The sequence below is a fragment of the Sus scrofa genome, chromosome 15, assembly GCF_054392235.1.
Source record: "Sus scrofa isolate SSC_HxYL_T2T_F1_AM1 chromosome 15, Sscrofa_HxYL_maternal_Yorkshire_Landrace_v2.0, whole genome shotgun sequence".
Taxonomy (NCBI): Eukaryota; Metazoa; Chordata; class Mammalia; order Artiodactyla; family Suidae; genus Sus; species Sus scrofa.
The window spans coordinates 150,701,990-150,724,210 of NC_139397.1; the positions used below are offsets into that span (position 1 = coordinate 150,701,990).

General features: G+C 53.5%; 1 protein-coding gene across 1 annotated transcript; it reads left to right on the plus strand.

Annotated features, from left to right (window-relative positions):
* The first annotated feature begins 6,543 nt into the window (after positions 1-6,543).
* ACKR3 (atypical chemokine receptor 3) lies at positions 6,544-18,577 on the plus strand. Its single transcript, XM_003133759.5, has 2 exons — positions 6,544-6,626; positions 16,623-18,577. The coding sequence occupies exon 2, from the start codon at positions 16,652-16,654 to the stop codon at positions 17,738-17,740; it is 1,089 nt and encodes a 362-aa protein (XP_003133807.1). The 5' UTR covers positions 6,544-6,626; positions 16,623-16,651; the 3' UTR covers positions 17,741-18,577.
* Positions 18,578-22,221: the final 3,644 nt, after the last annotated feature.

Genomic DNA, 22,221 nt, shown 5'->3' on the forward strand with positions numbered 1-22,221 from the left:
CATGTACTCTATCAAATTGAAGAATTAAATCAAATCAAAATCATTTTCCTTTCAGATTGCTAAAAGTTGTTATTAAGAATTTATTCTGAATGCTTTCAAATGTTTTCTTAATTTAGTGACTTATATTTATTTTCAAATGTGAAACCAGCTTTGCATCTCAAGAATAAACCCCACCTAGTCATGATGTTGTTGTATTTAATTTGCTTTTTTTTTTGGTCATGCCCATGGCATGAGGAAGTTCCCAGGCCAGGGGCTGAACCCATGCCACAGCAATGACCTGAGCTGAAGCAGTGACAACGCTGGATCCTTCACCCAGTGAGCCACACGGGAACTCCTTGATTTGCTTTTTAAAGGACTTTTATGTCTATGTTCACAACGGATATTGGTCTGTAATATTCTTTCTACTAATGTCAGGTTGTTTTTAGTTTGGGGTTCTTACAAAGAGTCTTGTTATAAACACTCTTGCATATTTTTTTTGCTGCAATATTATACCTTTACGTTGGGTATATACCTTGCAATAAAATTTCCGGTTCATAAGGTACGTGTATGTTTAATTTTAGCAAATCCTGCCAAAGTGGTTGTGGCATTTTACACTTTCAGGGTACAGTGTGTTGCTGGAAGTGTGGGCTGTGAGCTATTTGCTGCTAGTCTGCAAAGAGGCAGGTCCAGACATTGAGAGTGAGCATTTAGAAACTTTTGTAGAAAGGGGCCCTTGCTGTGGCTACAAGGCCACAGTCAGCAGCCTTGTGTGACAGTGCACACCGAGATTTCTGCTGTCACATTTGCATGATAAGGCCCGGGAAGCAGAGGCTCCACACTGGTCCTTCTCAGTGGGACCATGTTCTGGTCTGCCACGCACTGGAAGTTGAAAAACAAAAAAGAACGCTGGTCCCTCACCACATACAGTTTGAGAAGATTTGGTGCCTGAGAATTCTGGTGGTTCCAGGTCCTCTGCTAACATTCAGTAATTTTCATTTTATTCTTTCTGGTAACGAGAGTGTCCAGTTGTCTGGCCCTGTGATTTTATTTTATTTTTTATTTATTTTTTAACCCACTGAGTGAGGCCGGGGATCGAACTCGCATCCCCATGGACACTATGTCAGGATCTTAACCCACTGAACCACAGTGGGAACTCTTGTACTAGGAGACCTGTTGAATACACGATCTCTTTACTTTTATTTATTTATTTGTTTATGTATTTATTTACTTTTGTCTTTTTGTCTTTTTAGGGCTGCACTCGCGGCACATGGAGGTTCCCAGTCTAGGGGTCCAATCGGAGCTGTAGCTGCCAGCCTATAGCACAGCCACAGCAATGCCAGATCCGAGCTGCGTCTGTGACCTACACCACAGCTCACGGCAATGCCGGATCCTTAACCCACTGAGCGAGGTTAGGCACTGAACCCGCAACCTTATGGGTCCTGGTCAGATTTGTTTCCACTGCGCCACCACGGGAACTCCGTAGCATTGTGATTTTAATTTGTGTTTTTCCAATCACTGAGGCGGTCACTCCCTTCCGATCTGTGCATCGGTCGTCTGGAGGTCCCTTCGTGTGAAGTAAGTATTCAAGTCCTTGGCTCACCTTCAAGGTTTATGTTTTACGTTTTCCCAAAACACTTGCGCCCTTTCCTCACTACCCCCTCCCCATTTCTATGGGGCAGAAGGTGAGCAAAATATGGGGAGGACAAAAACCTGATTCAAAAGTCAGATCTATCCGAGTTTACTCAAGTGGTATTTATGAGCACCTACCATGTGCCAGGCACCGAGTGTGACCACAGGGATACAGCACTGAACAAAACAGCGACCTTCTTGCCCCGCAGGAATGTACACGCTAGAGAGGAGAATACACAGGACACGGATGCCTCTGGATGGCGAGTGTTATGAAGAAAATAGGATAACGAGAGGGTCACTGGGATGGGAGGACACATGGGCAACCGTCATGAAAGCTTTTCTGGAGAGATTATATTTAAGCCTGCGACAGAATACTGCGGACGAGGCAGCCACACAGTCTCCAAAGAGCATTCGAGGAACAGAAAACGCCAGGTGCAAAGGTCCTGAGGTAGAAACATGGTCTGCGTCTTTTTTTTTTCCCTCTCTTTTTAGGGCCGCATATGGAGGTTCCCAGGCTAGGGGTCGAATCAGAGCCGCAGCTACGGGCCTACACCACAGCCACAGCAACACCGGATCTGAGCCGAGTCTGTAATCTACACCACAGCTCACAGCCATGCTGGATCCTTTACCCACTGAGTGGGGCCAGGGATCGCACCCGCATCCTCATGGATACTATTCAAGTTCATTACCGCTGAGCCACAGTGGGAACTCCATGGTGGTCTGAGCCTTGATTGGAGAGTATCCTCTAATTTGCGTCAGACTTGACATAACGGATGCCACAGGCGCTTAGGACAGCGGACACTGCTGGTGCTGCTCCCAGGGCCCCTTGACCCCCTTCTAGCTCTGCGTGCCCCTCCGCCACCCTTAACCCGGGTTTACTGCCAAGGCGTGAGACTGGATGAAACTGACCTCATCTGACTGGAGTGGCTTTGCCTGCACAAGTTGAGAATGGGAAGCATCTGGAGGAGTTATGCCCCCCACCCCCCTATCCCCCCATCATTTAGCAGCTTGGATCCACTGGTTGGGGGATGTAGGAACACAAAAGGCAGCTCCCTTGCTTGGAGCTGCGGCAAATGAGGGTGCAATTTAGGTTTCAGAGAGACACGAGGGGTCAGGCTGCAGATGAATTAGCCAGAAATCGTACCTCTGGCTGTCTTTTCCCTGCCCTCGCCAGTTTCTTCAGGGAGCACTTCCTGAATAAATTCAGGCTCCTGAATTCTCATCCGAGAGTCTGATTTTAGGGAACCAATTTGAGGCACCCTGATCTATGTTTTACAATGGTTTTTCTTTCTCTCTTTTTAAAGAGGGTGTCTTCTGTGGTACCAGGTAATAGCATGCGCTTTGAAGCCGGGCAAACCTGGGTTTGAATCCCATTTCTTCACTGGTTTTAGGTTACCTGCTCCCTCTGGGCCTGAGTTTCCTCTGTTACAAAAGTGAACAAAAATAGAGACTTTTTTTTTTGTTTTTAGAGCTGCCCACAGCATAGGGAAGTTCCCAGGCTGGGGGTGGAAACGGAGCCGTCGTTGCCGGCCTACACCACAGCCCCAGCAACACGGGATCCAAGCTGTGTCTTTGACCTACACCGCAGCGCATGGGAACGATCTTAACCCACTGATCGAGGCCAGGAAGTGAACCTGCAGCCTCATGGATATAGTCAGGTTCTTAACCCGCTGAGCCACAATGAGAACTCCAAAAACAGAGACATTTTAGCTTAACGGCTGCCATGAAGAGCAACACTCAGCATGCAGATGGGCAAAAATGACACCCGCAGAGCTATTATTGGGTAAACTCTCCAAACTTTATGAGAGTTCATAAAATGTTGCAAGCCTTGGGTGGCCTCTCTTTAAATGCTCTGTGCCCCTGGAATTCGGTCTGGGCCAGGGTTGGAAAGGGCGAGAACTAGCCCTTCTGGGGCCTGTGAGGTTCCACTCACCTTTTCATTCAATCCCCAGATGCACCTGCCAAGGTATTATAATTATTTTGAAGATAGGAACCTAAGATTCCAAAGAGGTAAGCTGCCCGAGGAGACGTGGTGACTAAGTCAGGTTCCAAATCAGGCCTTTCTGGACCAGGCTTGGGCTGGGACCCCTTCCCCTTGTGGGTGGGGCTCTATCTTTCCTTCCAAGACCTACCCCCCACCCAAGGTGGCCGTGTCTGTCTGTTACTCAGCAGGAAGGTCCAGACTCCCGCCCCACGGAGCCACAGGTTGACGCCAGGAACCCGTCAGGCCTTGTGTGATGCTCGGATGTTCAGGGAAGAGCCGCTCTTGGGCAGAGTCAGTCTTCAGCGCTGAGGCTGAAGGTGCACGGGAGCCTCTCTGGGGCCACCTCTGTCGCCATCAGAGCTGGGCTCTCTCCATACCAAGCGTGCTCACCGAAAGCCGCCACCCCACGGGCCAGAGCTCTGCTTCTCCAGGATCCCTTTGAAAGTGCAGTGAGGTTTCAAGGCGGAGGCTGAGGGTCCCACATCTGCGGGCAAGTGAGCTCCCAGAAGGAGCCTGCTCTGCGGAGTCTAAAATCCCAGGTGCAGGGTATAGACGGGGAGGGGAGGGGTGGCTGAACCCGCGTCCCGCCCCGCCCCCACGGCACTCAGCAGCCAGGGCTGGCCCAGGGGGTCCAGAGTCAGCTGGGACAGCTCGAGAGACAGCGACCCATTCCTGCCTTCGCAGAGTTTCCTCCTGGGGGCTAATCAAACTCAGCCGCCCGCCCCCCCCAGCTGACCCTCCCCTTAAAAACGCAATCCTTCCAACAGTTGGGGTCGACTCCCAAACGTTCTTAGAGGCGTTTCAGTCCTGGGAGGATGGAATCCTGTCCCCTTGCAAAACATGGCTCACTTACCCTCTCAGTGCCCCCAGGCCTGGGTTCTCCGATGGGGTGGGGGCTGGGAGCCCCGGGGCACAGCTCAGATGCTGGATGCGGGAGGGCTTCGGGCCTGGTCCCAGCGGAGGACGCAGCCCTGCACCGTGGCGGGGACTGCGCACCTCCTGTGCCCCTTGTGGTCCCCGGATGCTGCCAGCGCCGCCCCTACCCAGCCCCTTGGGGGGGGGGCACGGGCCCCACGGCGTCTGAGCTGAAGCGGATTTTTTTTTTTTACAACTACTTTGCGTTTTCCTTCCTCCACTTTAGCAACTGCATCCTGTCGGGGGTTTCTCGGCCGGCAGCGCGGCGAGCTTTCTTTTCATCAGAAAGCACTTCATCTCCAGCGGATTCAAACCCGTGTTTCAGACTCACCCTCCAGCTTGCCAAAGGAGGAAGGCGCCCTCTAAAGAGCAGATCAAGTTCATAAACTGCAGAGAGTCAGCCTGTGCGTCAATGTTCTCAGAGGGGACCTCTGCTCTGCCCCCATGGGGGCCTTTCTGTCGGTCTCAGGGTCACCCGCGGGTGGCAAACGGGGCCAAGAAAGGAGCTGGTCTTAGAGCCTCCTTACATTTGAGCAGAAGCTTACAGCGCCTTTCACTCTGGGAGCTCGAAAATGGAGCTTTGGGTACCCAGGCGACAGGAAGAAGATTCGTGCCAGTTCTTAAGGACAGCGACCCTGTCGGCAGGGACAGGATGCGCAGACGCCCACGGAGGGCGTCCGGGCGCAGGGGTGCGCTTAGCTCCCATCCTGCGGTGATTCCATTGAGCTCCCTGAAGTTTCATCTAAGCAAAACCTTTCTTTTGTGAAGCGCTTTCGCCACACCAGGCCTTCTGGCTGCTGGGGAGTTTGACCTTCCAATCCTCCAGACTCAGCATTTGGCCGTCTGCTGGTATTTTTCGTGGAAGTGTAATAAGAACCGCAACACGTTTCAGCCGCGGAGAGCGTGGGAGCAGCCCGCCTGCCGGGGCTGCCAGCCCACTAGTGACTTGAGCCATGGAACTAACTCCGCGAGAAGCAGAAAGCAGAACAAAAGCCACACCACCGCACATGACTCTGGGGGAAGAGCTCAGCAAGGACGTTGTAAAAGTGAAAGTTTAGGTCGCCCTTTTAGGGTGGATTATTTATCTAGGGCCCAGGCGGTGAATGTCATATGAAACAGTTTTTTTTTTTTTTTAGGTCAGGTTCTTCCATGGACAGAACTTTAGAGAAGAACATAGATTTCAATAATAATTAGAACTTCTAGATAAGAAGGTAGGTTTCAGTAAAAATAATAATAAAGGTGTTAATCTCACCTCCGAAAAAGACATTATCAGAAGACCCCTGTGATACTTCCATTGTGTGCCTGGCGCGGGGTCGGGGCTTCCGAACATCAGTTTCATTAGATTTGCAAGGCCGTTGGACCTAAAGTCCTTCACAAATGAAAGATTTAAATAAAATCAATCCCAAAGACTCTTTCCCCCACTTTGGGGGTACAGGATGTGGTATTCATTCATTTCTCAGAACAAAAACTGTTAATTCTGTTTTGGAGAAATTAACAAAACCCAGGTTTAATAAAGCAACACCAAAGTTCAGAAGTTCAGAGCAATTTGTCTTGGGAACAAAGTCTTCCCCTGAAGCTGAGAGGCATTCAAAGGAATTCTTGGTGCTAATGGGATTATTCAAGAGATACCTGCTCCCAGATAAATATTTGATGATTTTGCAAAGCACTAGGGTTTCTTTGCCATTCTTTTTTTTTTTTTTTTTTTTTTCTGCTGCTGACACATTTCCCCCCTGGGGTCTGGACCTTGTAGCTTCATTAGACTTTGCAAATGAACGTGGCTGGGGTTTCCCAAGAGTGTGCTTGCGTGGGAGAGCTCTGCCAGAAAGGACAGATGGGGGTTTGCAGGAGGCGTGTGTGCGCACGCGTGTGCAAGTGTGTGCGTGCATGCGAGCATGTGTGTGTGCGTGCGCGCCTGTGTGTGTGCACCGAGAGGGGGGTGGCTGAGGGAGGGAGGGAGGAGATGTGGGTTACAAAGCTGCCATCTAGAGGCCGCCTCCCTGCAGTGTATATAACGCAAGTCTGCAGCCCAACAGCTCGCACTTCCTCCAAACTGCTCAGCTCTAAGGCAGTGATCGCAGGGAGCTGGGAAGGGGAGCCCTACGCCGAGCCCAGCCGGGAGGTAAGGAGACTGAGCTGGGTCGGCAGCCCTGCTTAGAAAGGGAGGGAGGACGACGGGCAGGGCTTCTGCTCTTAAGCTAAGCGCTCTTTTTCAGGGGTCTCGTTTATTCGTAGTGGTGATGGGTGCTTGGGAGTCTGCAGGTCTGGTTTCTGAAAGCAGGGGCTGCAAGCTGCATGGCTGCATTGCAAAGTGCGGCTGCTAATGTGCGGCTTCGCCTTGGCTGCAGAGAGGAAAAAGGGCAGTTTTCTGAAGTGGAAGCCCCCCCCCCCGCCCCCCACCCGGTGTATTTGTTGAATTCAGGAATTGGGGATTTGTTTGCTGCCGTGGGTATTTAAGCTCCTGCCGGCAGATCACTTCACAAGAACGCAGACGGTCCATTCAGCTTGCTCAAAGTTGGCAAGGGGGTCAGCTTGGCACCGCTGCTTACCTGTTTCACTCCTGGTGTATCAATGGGGAAGCAGAATTGGCAGTGAGTGTGTGATTCCAGAAAGACGGACCCTTTATGAAGAGGCATCTTCTTCAACGAAGAAGAAAACGGTGCCGAGAATCTTTGCGGGCTCAGGATGTGTTTGAATTCAGTGCTTTGGAGGGATTACCAGAGCCTGTAAATCCGGAAGCTATAAGGGTGAATGTTAAATACAGCTTGGCCCGTTTGTCTCCTGACTGCATCCTTCCTCGTCTAATTTGTGTATTTATTATTCTCTCAGAAGGTGTTAAGTCCAGCTTCATGTGGGGAAAAAAAGGCACATGCACAAGTCTAGGATGTTGCAATGGAATGATACACTTGAAATAAAACAGGACTTTTGTTCAGTTTTTGTGCATGGAGATTCAGGCAGTAACTGCGGGGAAAGCCTTTGGAGTGAGGTCAGGCAGGGGTGGTTATAGCCAAGACCTGCAAGTTACAGGCAGAATGAGAAGTGGTAAAAGTCAGACTGCCCGGCTCCCTTGCCCTCTCTTTCTTTCTTTCTCTTTCTTCCTTTCTTTCTTTCTCTTTCTTCCTTTCTGTCTCTCTTTTTCTTTCTTCTTTCTTTCCTTCTCTCTTTTCTTTCTTTCTTTCTTTCCTTCTCTCTTTTCTTTCTTTCTTTCTTTCTTTCTTTCTTTCTTTCTTTCTTCCTTCCTTCCTTCCTTCCTTCCTTCCTTCTTTCTTTCTTCCTTTCTTTCTCTCTTTCCTTCTTTCTCTCTTTCTCTTTCCTTCCTTCCTTCCTTTTTTCCTTCCTTCCTTTCTTTCTTTTCTTGTCTCTCTTTCTTGCTTTCCTTTCACTTCACTTGCTCACCCCAGGATAATTACATTTCCCAGAAGAAGGAGAAGCCCCCTGAAATGGTTTATAGCCCTTTGAAGGTATTCGATGCCTTGACACCCCCTGAAACTTGGCCCTGCAAAGTCTCAATGTGGCAACTTTTTCCTTTCCTTTTAAAGGCGCAGAGGCTGCCTTTGTGTCCCTTTATTTATTCCAGGGAAAAGAGGAGATCGAATAGGCTTGCCTCAAACGGCAAGTGGAGGCTGCCGGTGTCTGTGCTTAACTTTCCATAGATTTTAAACGGATAAACTGCTGGCCCTTCTTTCAGCAGCCCTTGAGTTTCTCCAGATGCAAAGCCTTTTTCTAAAGCAGAGCTGCACATGGGAGCTCTCGCTTGGAAACAATTTGCTCTTTTTCCCCCAGCCTCTGCCATAAACACTGCCCTGTGCATTCAGCTGCCTGGGCCGGCCTCGTGTCCCCCCCTCCTGGAGATGGAGGGGGAGGAGCACTGCCCTGGATCGGGGTGAAAAAGCAAAAGAAAACGGAGGAATGCCTGTATTTTACTGCCCATCTGATTTTTTTTGGGGGGGGGCTGTGCATGGAAGTCACTGTTTTAGGAAAGTTCCAGAAAGTCCAGCCCAGACAGCCTGCCTGCGCGTACCTGGGCCAGGACCTCGGTGGTGAGGTTATCCCAGATTAACAGCAAGTCTTGAGAGACTCGAGAAGGTATTATCGTTTCTAATCAGGTCCAGAACAGGCAAAGTATAGGCTTTCTGGATGGGGGAAAAAACAAACAAAAAAAAGACACAAAAAAACCTACTTAATCAGGAACAGTGGCTTTTTGTGTGATCCCTCTGGGCAGAGAGGCTCCCGTTTTTCAGGAGACACGAGGGAAGTTGGTTGAAGTTACTCAAACCTGAGACTGAAAGAGAGTCATTCTCCGAACGCTGAGAAGAACCCAGGAGCAGGAATAGCCTGAAAAGGTGTCATGACTTGAGATTGTTCGCAGCGCTTTTGCAGAACACGAATAGAATTTGAGGCTAGAAAAGCATGTGTCTTTTTCATCCAGGAACTTGGTTTTACTTAGACTCAAAAACAGTGTTAGAAAAAGCCTTCCCTTCAGATTGCATGTGTGTAGGTGGAACGTTGAAAGCAACCAAAGATCGTGTGTCATGTCCAGCGATTTTAAAGCCCAGAAAATTGTAGCTTTGGGACCCATATGTTTTATGAAAGTAAAAGCGAGCAAGCAGAAAAAGAAAGAAATGAGAAAAGGGGTGTGGGGGGGTGTCTCTGATTTCAAACACCTGATGGTTTGGTTACATAAGAATGTATTAGTTTAGAATTGGGGGGAAAAAACCCCATTGTTGCTTCTTGATTGAAGTGATGAGAGAATTGCATGTTTTTATAGGGAAAATTTTGCTGTGCCCCGTTTGTTGTTGTTGCTTGTTTGTTCGGAGCGTTCACAGGGTGGAGGGGCTGAGACGACTTCAGGTGGCCTTAGGCTGCTCTTGGCCAAGGGACGGATGACGAAGGAGTGGGCGGCATGGGGACTGCACGGTCAGGGCTCTGCCAGCCAGGTAGCTGGCCTCTTCCAGTGTCCTTATTGTAACAGAAGCCTCTGTGGGTTCCTCGCTCAGTGTTAAGTCTTAAGATTGTGTCGTGTGCTCCTGGGAACCCCATTGTGTGAAGCCGGTGGTGAGTGGCTGTCCTAGGCTGGCTGACCTCCCACTGCCTCGTCCAGGCCCTAAGCTGCGTGGGAATTGGGGCTCTGGTTACACCTGGTCCACCCAGACAGCAGCCTTTGTGCCGAGGGGGATTGTGGGATCTGCCCTTTGGGGTCCAACCTCGCCCCCCCCGCCGTCCCCCTTTGGGCTGCTGCGCACAATAGGACAGATCGGGTTTCTGGACGTGGGGTTCATTTTATCGCCCCGGAAACTTAAAGTGGACGAGGCTGCCCCTGTGTCAAGGTGAAGTGTGTCTGAGGACTTGAGAGACAAGTGGCCCGTATCTGAATTAGGGTTTGGATTTTTTTCTCTCTCTCTTTCTTTCTCTACTATTTTTTCAAAGTTCTCTAATGATTCAGTGGCGTTCTTTACATGCATAAAACAAGAGGGGTCGCAGTGCCAGTGAGTGGACTCATTCTGTTTGCTCGACACTGGAGGACAGACCGCACCCCATCCTGCTCTCTGCCCTAGCAGGGGAGCCCCTGACCCCGAGCCTGGGCTGAAGCCTTCCTGGAAGGCTCCAGAGATTTGCCACAGGGTTGGTAAGAAATGAAGCAAACCCCAATGCTACGCAGTTGCCCGATGACCTTGAGAGGCAGTGTGGACACCTGCGTGTAAATTGCACTGGGCCAAGTAGTGCAGGAGACAGAGCCTGGTTCCTGCTGCGTAGTCTCTGGGAGCGGGGAGCGTGGCGAGAGTTGTTATTCGCTGCAGCCTTGAGGCAGCTGCTCCCTTTGCCCGTCTCCCTCAGTTTCCAGGGGTGCAGCAGCCCGAGATGCTGGGCTGGCGATCTTGTCTGGGACAGCGCCAAATTGCTCTGTGAAATCCCACCCAGGGAAGGACACAGGTCCCACCTGCAGAAAGGCCAAAAAGAAGGTCGCCTGGGTCCTGAAGAGCCCAGAGGCACAGAGGGCCCCTCGGCGTCTGATCTGGTGCCCGGGGCAGCCTGGCCATTATCTTCTCTGCACAGCATCCCGGCGCCAGCCGCCTCCCACCTGTTCCACACCTGCCTCTGCCCCAGGGCCAGGCCCTTGCTCAAGACCTTGGTGGCTCCTGCGTGGCCAGGCCCAGCCTGACGCCCTCAGCAATGCGGTGACCCTCCTCACGCCCTGACACTGACCCCATCACCAACCCCCGGGTCCCCGTTAGCTGTTAGGGTGGAAATCTCTCATCGTCTGACTCGGGGGTGGCCAGCACCGCCCTCCTGCCCTCCTGGCCCATCTCTGTCGGCCGGCGAGCTCCTGGGCGCAGGATTCTGGTCTGTTATGCTCCAGAGCTGGGCCCCTCATAGAAGAGGCTCCACAAACCCTCAGGGGGCATAAACAGGGGTGATATTTATCTCAGCCCAGGGAGCGTTTCAGAACAGTCTCTTCCGGGCTCCCTTTTCCATCGATAACCTTAGCTTTCTGGTCTCAGGGGCGCTCTGTTCCCTGTGGATTCACTGACTGTGGATTCCCTGAGCTCCTACTTTGTCCAGGTGGCTTGCTGGCTGCCTGGCATGCAGGGAATGCAACCTCGTGGCGTGTGGGCTTGAACAGGAGCGAGAGGCGATGGAGGTGCCCCTGGCCTGGCTGGGAGAAGGCGGGAGGAACGGGGGATGTTTGGGAGGGGGATTCATTCGGGACGGGAGGGGCTACGGGATTGGCTGGGAAGGGTCTTCCAGGGCTGTGATGGGAAATGGCAAACATACCGCAGGCAGTTGTGGGGAACGCCAGCCAGGTGCCTGAGCATCTGGCAGTGTCTGTCCTGGAGGGAGTGGCTTCTGGCCGGTGAGAGGACATGTTCATGGCAGGCCAACCCGCCACCCCAGGGGTCCCTAAACGTGGAGGCCTCTAAATCTGGCTTTGCCCCCGGCTGGCTGGGTGAGCGCGGGGGAAAGCATTTGGAGGCGGCTGAATGTGTCAGGCTGCTTGCGGCTGCCCCGTCGTTGCCAAGGTTACTCGGGTGATGAATAAGACGCCGGAGAGATGAGCGGCGTATCGCCCTTCCATCACTGGGGGAGGCGAGCGGCAGAGGGGCCCCTTTCCAGACCCCAGGCCGGCGGGGGGCCGGGCGGTGGAGGCATGCTGCTCCTCTCGCCCAGGCTGTGGGGGCATCCGCTTCCGCCCTGGCCGAAGGGTGATGCTCGCGGGCTGCAGGTGTTGGACAGGAAGTGATCCCTGTCAAGAGGGTTCAGTGAGATAAAATTATACGTACGTGCTGGGAAAAAGGGAAAAGAACAGTCACGACTTCTGCTTTGTTTTCAGTGGGGGTCTCCCCGGTCTGGAAAAATGGACCATGAACTTTTACTGTTCTGCGGACCTTTCTTCCCTCTCTGAAAATTTACATACTTCTTGATGCCAAGTTTCAAATAATACAGAAGTGCGTCGAATAGAAACTACAATCCCCCCTTTGTGTCCTCATGCCCCACTCCCTCCTGCCCAAAGCTTTGTACGCGCACCATAGAGCTTTCTCTGTGCCTTTAGGAACATATGTTTACCTATGAAAAGACACACGTCTTTGCTTTTTTTGCGTGGGTGAGAGGACGTGATGTTGCGTGTGAAACCTCCCACGTTCACAAAGTTGTCCCCTCTGCCTCGGACGGCTGTGTTGCAGTCCAGACACTGGTTCCTGGGCCTCCGTCAACGGACGTGACATTATGTCGTCTCCCCTTTTCTACTGGTTTAGAAATAGTGCATCCAGGAGTTCCCGCTGTGGTGGGGAAGGTGAGGGAGCCGGCATTGTCTCTGCAGCGGCTCGGGTTGCTGCAGAGGCACGGGTGTGATCCCCGGCCCAGCACAGTGGGTTAGGGATCCTGCATTGTTGGTAGCTGCTGCTCGGATTTGACCCCTGGCCCCGGGAACATCCATATGCCTCAGTGTGGCTTAAAAAAAAAATATATATAGTGCCTCAATAAACATGAACATTTGGTGACCTGTGAATCTATTGAGCAGAATGTAGGAACTTGTAAAATCGAAGACCTGGAAAAATCTTCTGTTCCAAGCCCTGTTTTTCCTTCCATCAGGATTCCCAGTGCGCAGGTTACAGTCTGTGTCAGTGTCTCTTACTCTGTCTGCCTTGATGGGGGCTCTGACTCACTGGGGGGCAGGCAGCAGGCAGGTGTAACTGACACCCAGGAGTCCCTCCTGGGCTCCGCCCAAGCCCTTGGCGATGGGACTGCGGGTTTGCTCCAGCAGAAGGGGCTGGTCTGAGTGGATGAGGGAGCCTGCTCCAGGTCCCGGGGTCATCAGCCTTGCCGCCGCCGCCCCCTCCCACACGGGAGGTGTTCTCCTGTGTACGTGGAGCCTGGGCCCAGCCCCTCCCGGTTGGCACGGAGGCAAGGGGTCCTCCATATCCGGTGGGGTGATCGGAGGTGAGCAGAGGCTCCGGTGCAGGGTCTCAGGGGCCTTGAGGGGCCCCAGGAAGTCCGTGGGAAGCATCTCTCATCAACTCGTCTCTCAGGCTTGGCTGGGAGCTTGTGTCTGGCCTTGGAACCAGGAGCCTGGATGGACATTTCATAGCGGCCGAGTCACATCTTTGTTCAGGTCAGGGGCTCTGGGAGCACCCCCAAGCCAATGATGTAGGAATAAATATTCTGTCTCCAGTGGAGGGTGGCACGCTGTCAGCCCCAGGCCTGCCAGACACCCTCAGGCGGCCACGGACCACACGGAGCACCTGCTTGGGCGGCCGCAGACCAGGGCCCACGATGCAACAAGGCAGATTGTCTTTGTCAACTAATACTCTCCTTTCTGGAAACAGCCTTTGTTTGTGTCCAAAACAAAATGCATGAAAAAAACTAAATAACAAAGGCTAAGAGATCGAGTGGCAGGTTCCCCCTTTAGCTTGTCATGTAAATCTGCGGAGGATTGGATTACAGCTCTGCTGTTTAAGCTCCTGTGCTCTCCTCCTTCCCTAGACCACTGGAGCCTCTGCCCTGGGAGGGGAGGGGCCGGCGGCTTCCCCAGAAGGCCGGTGGTCCAGGCGTGGGCCTCTGGCTTCATGTTCTGGGCTGATGGGTGACCAGGGATGAATGATTGGTGACTGGTAATTGGTGATCGGTGGGGCCAAGTGGCCTTCCAGCTCCAGCAAGGAGCCGACCAGCCTCTGCTCTCCGCCAGCCCCTCCTGGAAGGTTCCTGCCTTCTGTCTGGGAGGGAGGGGAGAAGATGGCTGTGAGGGGTGACGTGCTGGCTTGGAAAGAAGGTTTCAGAGGACCTGAGATGTGATCCCCAGGCAGATTTTCATTGCCCCGGGGGCAGAACCGGAAACCCCAATCAGGGTCCTGGAGCCCTTGCCCGCCCTGTTTGAGGCTCAGGGATACTGAGGGCTGGCCTGGCCCTGGAGTTGTGGGCGGACGGTCTGTTGTGCAGAAGTGGGGGGTCCAGGGTGACACAGACCCCTGTATTTCTGGGGTCCCTCTGTCCGCACTGAACAGTACCCTGCGGCCTGGACCCTGGGGAGGGTAGGGAGTCCGGGCATGCGAAGAGCCCTTGGGGTGAAAACGGGGATGGCGGGGTTGGCATCCAGGCCAGGCCACAGAGGCTGGGGGGCCTTCCTTTCCTCTGGCCCCTGCGATCAACCCGAACCCCAGGGCTTCTGGCTGCATGTGCTGAGGCCTGGTGGGGTTGAGCCAGTGTGGGCAGAGGAAGGGGCCCAGCCAGGGCCTAGGGCACCCCTGTCCGGCTGTGGGGCCGAGGCTTGTCCTCCACCTGGGCTTCCAGCTCTGCCCAGACTCTGGGGTCAGACAGATCAAGGTGAAAGTGCTTTATAAACGAATCTAGGCTGCAGGTGTGTTTCACTTTAGGGAAATGGAAAAAAAAAAGGGGGGGGGTCACCACGTTAGCGCCATGCAGGAGAGCAAAGCCAAGCCCTCCCCTGGTGTCCAGTGGAGTCAGGGGTGCAGTGGGCATGGTCAGTGCCAGGCCAGTCACGGCTCAGGGCAAACGGGCTTCTCTGTGTGTCCTCATCCTTCTCACAGGCCCTGGAGCAGCATCTGAGGACAGGGCATGCCAAAGTCTCTTTTATTTGTAGGGCCACACCCAAGGCGTATGGAGGTTCCCAGGCTAGGGGTCAAATCACAGCCACAGCAACGCCAGGTTTGAGCTGCATCTGCAAACTGCACTGCAGCTTGTGGCAACACCAGATCATTAACCCACTGAGCGAGGCCAGGGATCGAAACTGCATCCTCATGGGTACTAGGTGGGTTCGTGACCCACTGAGCCACAACGGTAATTCCCCAAAGTTTCTTGATACAAGGCGTTTCTCCTAACTTGACCTTACCGAGTCTCCATGGGTGCCCTCCTGTGCCGTGGGGCTTGCCAAAAGTCGGTGGCCCCAGGCCCCGAGGACTGCCAGGGTCTGGACTGCAGGGCCCAGGGCACCACCACCTCCTGGGAGGTCCTCCTGTCTCCTCAGCAGCGGGGGATGCTGAGACCTGGTCAGGTCCCCCGGACAGGAACATTGGCCACTTGCAACCATGGAGGAGAGTGGACAGAAGCCTGTGGGCAGCCCCCTAGCCGGGAGGGTTTGCAGACTGAGGGCGGGCAGCAGCAGGGCCTCACCACGGGGTCTTCTGTTCCTGTGGCCTGGCGGTAAATGCAGCAAACAGCCCTCTTAGTGTCGCTTCTGCATTTCCCTCCAGGGTGGGCACTGGCCACTCACCAGCAAGAGTCTCTTTGCCAAGTGGGGCGAGAATTAAGCCAGGCTGCGTGGTTTAAAGCCTCGAGGGGGCGGAGGGGGGGGAGATGAAGTTTCCCACTTCTGCTTGTGTCAGATTCCATTTAGGCTCCTGGGTTCTTAGGTGTCTCCATGAGCTGCGCTGGTGACCTGAGACAGCAGCGGCAGACGATGGGTTAACTAGTCTCTAGTTAACCACTAACGAGGGTGGAGCCTGCCTCCCAACCCAGGAAGGTCTGACTGCCAGATGCTCGCTTTCCCAGCTGGGTCTCTTCACACGGTTGGCGTGGTCAGCTGGGCACTGACCTGCCATCGTCCCCTGTCCTCCGGAAGCTCTCATTTGGGGGCTGGGTCCACTATAAGTGAACTTGACCAATCTGGCCCTCGGTGGTCAGCCACCACCTGCCACAGGTGAGACGCAAGAACAGACTCCTCGTTCTAGGAGACAACAGGACACCCTTGGGTTGAATATTTTTATTTATATCCCGCTTCCGGTGGGCGTGTGGTGGGGCTGTCGACCCAGAGTGGGGTGCAGGGGTTTCGGGGCCTCTGTGGATGGGTCAGCAGGAGGACGCAGTCCCGAGCACCTCTCCAAGCTGGCGTTTGTGGGGACATCATCCCCAGGCACAGTGGCAACAGGTGCTGGATTCCCCCTGGGCGTTAAAACGGGGACACTTGGGCGTGTTGCCCTCACGCCAGGTCAGCAGGGGACACGGTTGAGAAAAATCAGCTGCTCCCGAGATGCAGCAGGTGGTGGGTTTTGTGCTTTGGGTCTTGGCCCAAGTGGCCCTCGAAGCAGTTGGACAAATAAAAGATGGAAAACTCGGTGATGGCCGTGTTTTGAGACAGCTGGGGGGTCGCCCTGAGCGAATCCCGTGGCAAACTCCAGGGCGCAGTGAGGCGGCAGATCGTTCCCCGCGCTCCCACCCTGCTGGGGGTCTTGTGACGGCAAACAGCCCAGCGGGACGTCGTAACAAACCAGTGCCAGGAGCAGACCCACCACCCCGCTCTTGGGGACTTAGGTGAAACGGCTCTCCCGTCCCCAGCTGAGAACGAGCCAGCCATCCGTGCCACGGGGCCTGAGGCACAGCTGCCCATCCCGTCTCTGGCCCCTGGACTGTGTCGATGTCACCCCCTGGGCACAGCCAGGCTGGCGTCGTCGTAGGAACACAGCCCTGCAGAGACAGGAGCACACCTGGCTTTAGATTCTGGGTGTGTTTTGGTTTGCAGACTCTGCTGTGGCTGGATGTTTCCCCCCGTTTCTTTGCAAGGACTCCGTGCAGCGATGGCGGAACAGAGGCGCCCTGGGGGCGCTGGGAGAGCGTTTCCGAAAGGAGCTGGTCTTCCCGCTCACCTTTCTGTCTGCTCTTTTGCGCGCAGGCCCTTGATCGCTGCCCTCGACCGCTGCCATGGACCTGCACGTCTTCGACTACTCGGAGCCGGGGAACTTCTCCGACATCAGCTGGCCATGCAACAGCAGCGACTGCATCGTGGTGGACACGCTGCAGTGCTCCGGGCTGCCCAACAAGAGCGTCCTGCTGTACACGCTGGCCTTCGTTTACATCTTCATCTTCGTCATCGGCATGATCGCCAACTCCGTGGTGGTCTGGGTGAACATCCAGGCCAAGACCACGGGCTACGACACGCACTGCTACATCCTGAACCTGGCCATCGCCGACCTGTGGGTGGTGGTCACCATCCCGGTCTGGGTGGTCAGCCTCGTGCAGCATAACCAGTGGCCCATGGGCGAGCTCACGTGCAAGGTCACCCACCTCATCTTCTCCATCAACCTCTTCGGCAGCATCTTCTTCCTCACGTGCATGAGCGTGGACCGCTACCTGTCCGTGGCCTACTTCGCCCACACGTCCAGCCGCAAGAAGCAGGCGGTGCGGCGCGCCGTCTGCGTCCTGGTGTGGCTGCTGGCCTTCTGCGTGTCCCTGCCGGACACCTACTATCTGAAGACCGTCACGTCGGCCTCCAACAACGAGACCTACTGCCGGTCCTTCTACCCCGAGCACAGCGTCAAGGAGTGGCTCATCAGCATGGAGCTGGTCTCCGTGGTCCTGGGCTTCGCCATCCCCTTCTCGGTCATCGCCGTCTTCTACTGCCTGCTGGCGCGGGCCGTCTCCTCCTCCAGCGACCCGGAGAAGCACAGCAGCCGCAAGATCATCTTCTCCTACGTGGTGGTCTTCCTCGTGTGCTGGCTGCCCTACCACGTCGTGGTGCTGCTGGACATCTTCTCCATCCTGCACTACCTGCCCTTCAGCTGCCAGCTGGAGAACTTCCTGTTCACGGCGCTGCACGTCACGCAGTGCCTGTCCCTGGTGCACTGCTGCGTCAACCCCGTGCTCTACAGCTTCATCCACCGCAGCTACAGGTACGAGCTGATGAAAGCCTTCATCTTCAAGTACTCGGCCAAAACGGGCCTCACCAAGCTCATCGATGCCTCCCGCGCGTCCGAGACCGAGTACTCTGCTCTGGAGCAGACCACCAAGTGATGCGCCCCGCGGAGCCCCCCCGGCATCTGGGCGCTTGGTCCCGGCGAGGCACCGGGCTGCGTGGTTCCCAGAGCGGAGCAAAGGGGCTTCGGGCTTGATGCCCCGCTCGTGGGAAGAGGGGGCCGCGTCTCCCCGTGGCTCCTTTCCGTCTCTCCCCGGCCAGCGTGGCTGTCGCCTGGCGGTGGGTCCTGGGCGTGTGGCACCTGCCATCCCACGGGGCTGTGCCCGGCAGCCCCCACTGCTTGTCAAACCAGCCTCGGGACAGGCTTGCCTGCACTTCTGTAACATAGGACTTCGCTGTGCTCCCTGGAGGTTTTATATGGTGATTTGTATTTAAATCTTAAGACTTTATTTTCTCACTCTTGGCATACCTTCCAGATGTATGTGAAAGTCTAAATATATTTTAAATATTGTATGGGAGGTATAAGGCTGACATATATTCAGTGCTGTAGTGTTGAGCTTAGTTTGACTTCCGTTTTGACTAAGGATGACATTAATTGTTAGCTGTTTTGAAAGTATATATATATAATTATAAATATATAAATATATAAATATAGGCCAGTCTTGGCTGAAATGTTTTATTGATGATAGTTTTATACCCATGTGGTGCTTTGGGCCAGCCTGGGATGCGGAACGAGAGAGCTGCTCAGTAATGCAGTTTGCGACATGAATAGTATTGTAAAGTTACAATGAGAAAAACAAACAAAAAAAAGAACAAAAAGCAACACTATTCCAGGCTGTAACTCTGTGCACAAGACACACAGTTGTATTTCAGAGAGTTCTTTCAATTTGTAAGTTATTTTTTTTAATAAAGTTTTTTTTTTTTTTTCCTAAAAAGGCATCTGCGTCTCAACCTTAAAAGCCTCTTTGGCGTTTCGGTGGCCTGCGTGATGATAATAATACATCATACATGGTGGGGGAGGGAGTGGGAGGCACTGGGAATGTGGGGTTGGTAGATGCAGATTGTTACATTGAGAGTGGATAAGCAAGGAGCTTCTGCTGCCCAGCACAGGGAACTATATCCAGCTTTTGGGAGAGAACTTGATGGAAGATCGTATGAGAAAAAGAATGTGTGTGTGTGTGTGTCTGTGTGTGTGTGTGTCTGTGCCTATATATGACTGGGTCACTCTGCTACAGCAGAAATTGGCACAACATTGTAAATCAACTCTACTTTAATTAAAAAGATTAAGCTAATAATATGCAAGTATTTACAGCACAGACAATCAACCTGATAAGTGTGTTTAAAGAATATTACCATAAAGGCAAAACCCAAGAGCTGAACTTGGATGAAATGATATAAAAGGCAAGACATTTGAGTGCTAATTTTTTTTTTTTTAATCCATGCCCTGTGTTTGAGGGAAGGGAGACAGCTGATAGGTGCAGCTATTAACCCAAAGTTGGTGCAGGAACCTCCTTGCCTGCTGTCCGCCTGAAGGGTTTGGTGCTGGGAACTCCTCCTTATGTGCCCCGTGTCCCCACAGGGCCACCTGTCCCAGGCCTTGAATCTTCTCTGCTGAGGTTCTGTGGTTTGAGGACTTTCCATTTAAAAGGCCACCCATCCGGAGCTCCTGAGGTGGTGCAGCAGGATCAGCAGCATCTCTGCAGCCCTGGGACACAGGTTCGATCCCTGGCCCAGCACAGCGCGTTAAGGATCTGGTGGTGTTGCTGCAGCTGCTGTGTGGGTTGCAGCTGTGTGGTTTGGATCTGATCCCTGGCCCAGGAACTCCATATGCCTTGGGAGGCCAAAAAGAGAGAGAGAGAGAGAGAAAAAAAAAAGGTAACCCAGCAAAGACCCTCTTGTTCAGGCCATGCAGTGGGTGAGTTCCCGGCTTGTGCATCACCAAATAAACCTACTTCACTGGTGGTTTGAAAGAGCCACTTTCAGAAGAGCCGCTTCTGTGTCCTCACCAACAGGACATGGGCCACGAGAAGGGCAGGGCCTTCAGAGCAGATGCTGGGCAGAGCTCAGAGAAGGGTCTGCCTCTGAACGTTGGCTTCTACCACCTCCACCTCTGATGGCACCAGTTAGCACAGAGGGTCTTATGCCAACACAAAGGTGGACCTGGACCAGAACCCTGGTCTCACTTGTGAATTTGGGGGCTGCGATTTTTCTAGGAAAGCACCCCGTGCATGTTGTCTCCCCAACCGGCCCCCAGAAGACAGCTCCAGCCATGTCCCCAGAAGGCAGCGCCAGCCATGTCCCCAACCCTAGATCCAACCTATTGCAGGACAGTTCCCCCTTCTCAGAAGCTTTATGGCCGAGCGTTTTGAAACCTGGGTTACACAGCACTTTAAACATCTACCTGACACACATCTGTGTTCTAGGTGCATATGCGTCTTGCCTTCTGCTCCAAATAGGACTCAGGTCACAGACGACAATGTCGATAGTGGAATAATGGCATAGCTGTCAGCGAAGACGCCAAAATCAAGGAGCAATAAGAGCAGAATGGCTGAGTGAAACCAGAGCAAATTATGACCCAAATAGATGTTCCCGATGTCAGAAAGGGATGGCAAACTTGCCCGGAGCTTTCTAGCAGCCTAAGTGCAGACAGACACACACCGGCTCTCAGTGCACAGTGGGGAATGAATTGTATCCATAAGCTCAGCTCTGTAAGAGATGTAACGAAAAAATAGTTCAGCCCAATTTCCATTTTGAGGCCCACGGCAGTCAGTGCAGAGATGCCCATCTCCCACACTGAGGGCATCTGCTGAGATGTCCACTTCCTGCCAGGTCCTCCCTGTTCAAGGGTCTCCTTTGGCTGTTCCACACCACGCTGGACCCACGGTGTACTCCGGTAGCTGGTGTGCTGCCCCCGGCCTTTTTCTGCTTCCCTATGTCTCTGACGTGCAGGAGAATCACCAGCTGCTTCCTCTGGCACTGAGGTGTGGAGGGGGGTGGTGAACTGAGCGTGGATGCGCCAGGTAGATTTCCCGTCTCCCAGCAGCCTCAGCACACAGTGCCTCCCACCTCTGTGGGTCTCGGGATGCAGGTTCCATCTTTGGGAAGCTCCAGGGACGAAGCTCTCTCTGCTCCTTCCAGAAATCCGCTTCTTTGCCCTGCCCAGGGCTATGAGGACTTGCTTATGTCGACTCAAAAGCCTCCCCTTTCATCTCTGGCTGTAACATCCTTCCTGGGCGCGACAGTGCTGGATGGTGCAGTTGCAGGTGGGATTGCAGAGATCCAGTCAAGAACATCCGCGGGGTATCATCAGTTAATATTTAAAAATATTCTGTCCACTTTGCAGATGCGGACGTGGAGTGGGTGGGGGTCAAGGGCCAGGTGTGGGGTAGGAATGGGTGTGGTGGGGGAGAAGGGCTGGGCAGAAGCCCCTGGCCTGCCTCAAATGCAGAGATCAGAGTCTGAATTCTGCCATGCCAGGCTCATCCTTTGGGCATCCTTTGTAATGGAAAGATCTTTGAAAGTGCCAGCCTTGGGGAGGAGGGGGAGGTAACAAAGCTGTTAGGGATTTAGGAAGAGATGGCGTCTGGACCCCGTGTGGATGTCCGGAGCTCCAGCATAGGGTGGGACTGGGCTGGGGCCGTCAGTGCCATGATGGCCCTGCCTGGAGCCCACGCTCCCCTCAAGAGGGAAAAGCGTCTCGCTCCCCTCTCTCGCATCTGTCACTCTGCTCCAAAGGGCAGCAGAACCCCGGCAAGCCCCCCAATGGCAGCCTGATGGCAGAGGGACAGTCATCAACGCTTTCCAGTTGGTTCCACATATAAGCAGTTTAGTGGGGTCCCTGAAAAGGAAGAAGAAAAATAATGCTGCTGAAGATTCCGGCTGTAAAATCCTTTGGGTATCAAACCATTTGCTGGACGATGGACTTGCGTCCTGCTGGGAGCCTGACAGCAAATTGGGATGAGACCCTGTGGACATCTGTGTTCAGATCTCTGACTGAGCAGCAAGAAATGCTAAATCACCGCAGCTGGCCTTTTCTCGGGGTCTCTCCGGGAGATGGCGGGGCAGGGAAGTGACCCAGTTTACTAGGAATGTGGAGATTCAGCCTTTGCAGGGCTCCTCCTTTGAGGACACGGACCTCCAATCATGGGTCAGGGAGACTTTCCATCTGAGCTAAGCCTGGTAGCTCATAACTTGGGGACATGTGAATCTGTAGTGAATGGGGTCCTTGAACTTCCCTCCTGGAAGTTCCAGGCTTGCATCTGAAGCCCTGAGATGCCTCTGTGTGGGGACAAGCCTCTGAGATTCCATCTCTCCCGAGCAATGGTCTTGGGTGGGCTACATGCTGAAAAAGATCTACCCGGTATCGTACAACATGTCACTCCCCTTTGACCCGGGTCTTGGACCCTCCAAGGACAGCTCCTTTTGGGCCCTGATGGCACACGTACGTGCAGTGGCTGCCAGGATCCTGAATTATCCCGAGACATCCAGTATGGAATGATGCTAGTTTGGGTAAGTGCTGATAGGAAATTAAATTACTTGTTATAGGTAGTTTCTATTTGCAGCACTTTTTTTTTTCCTT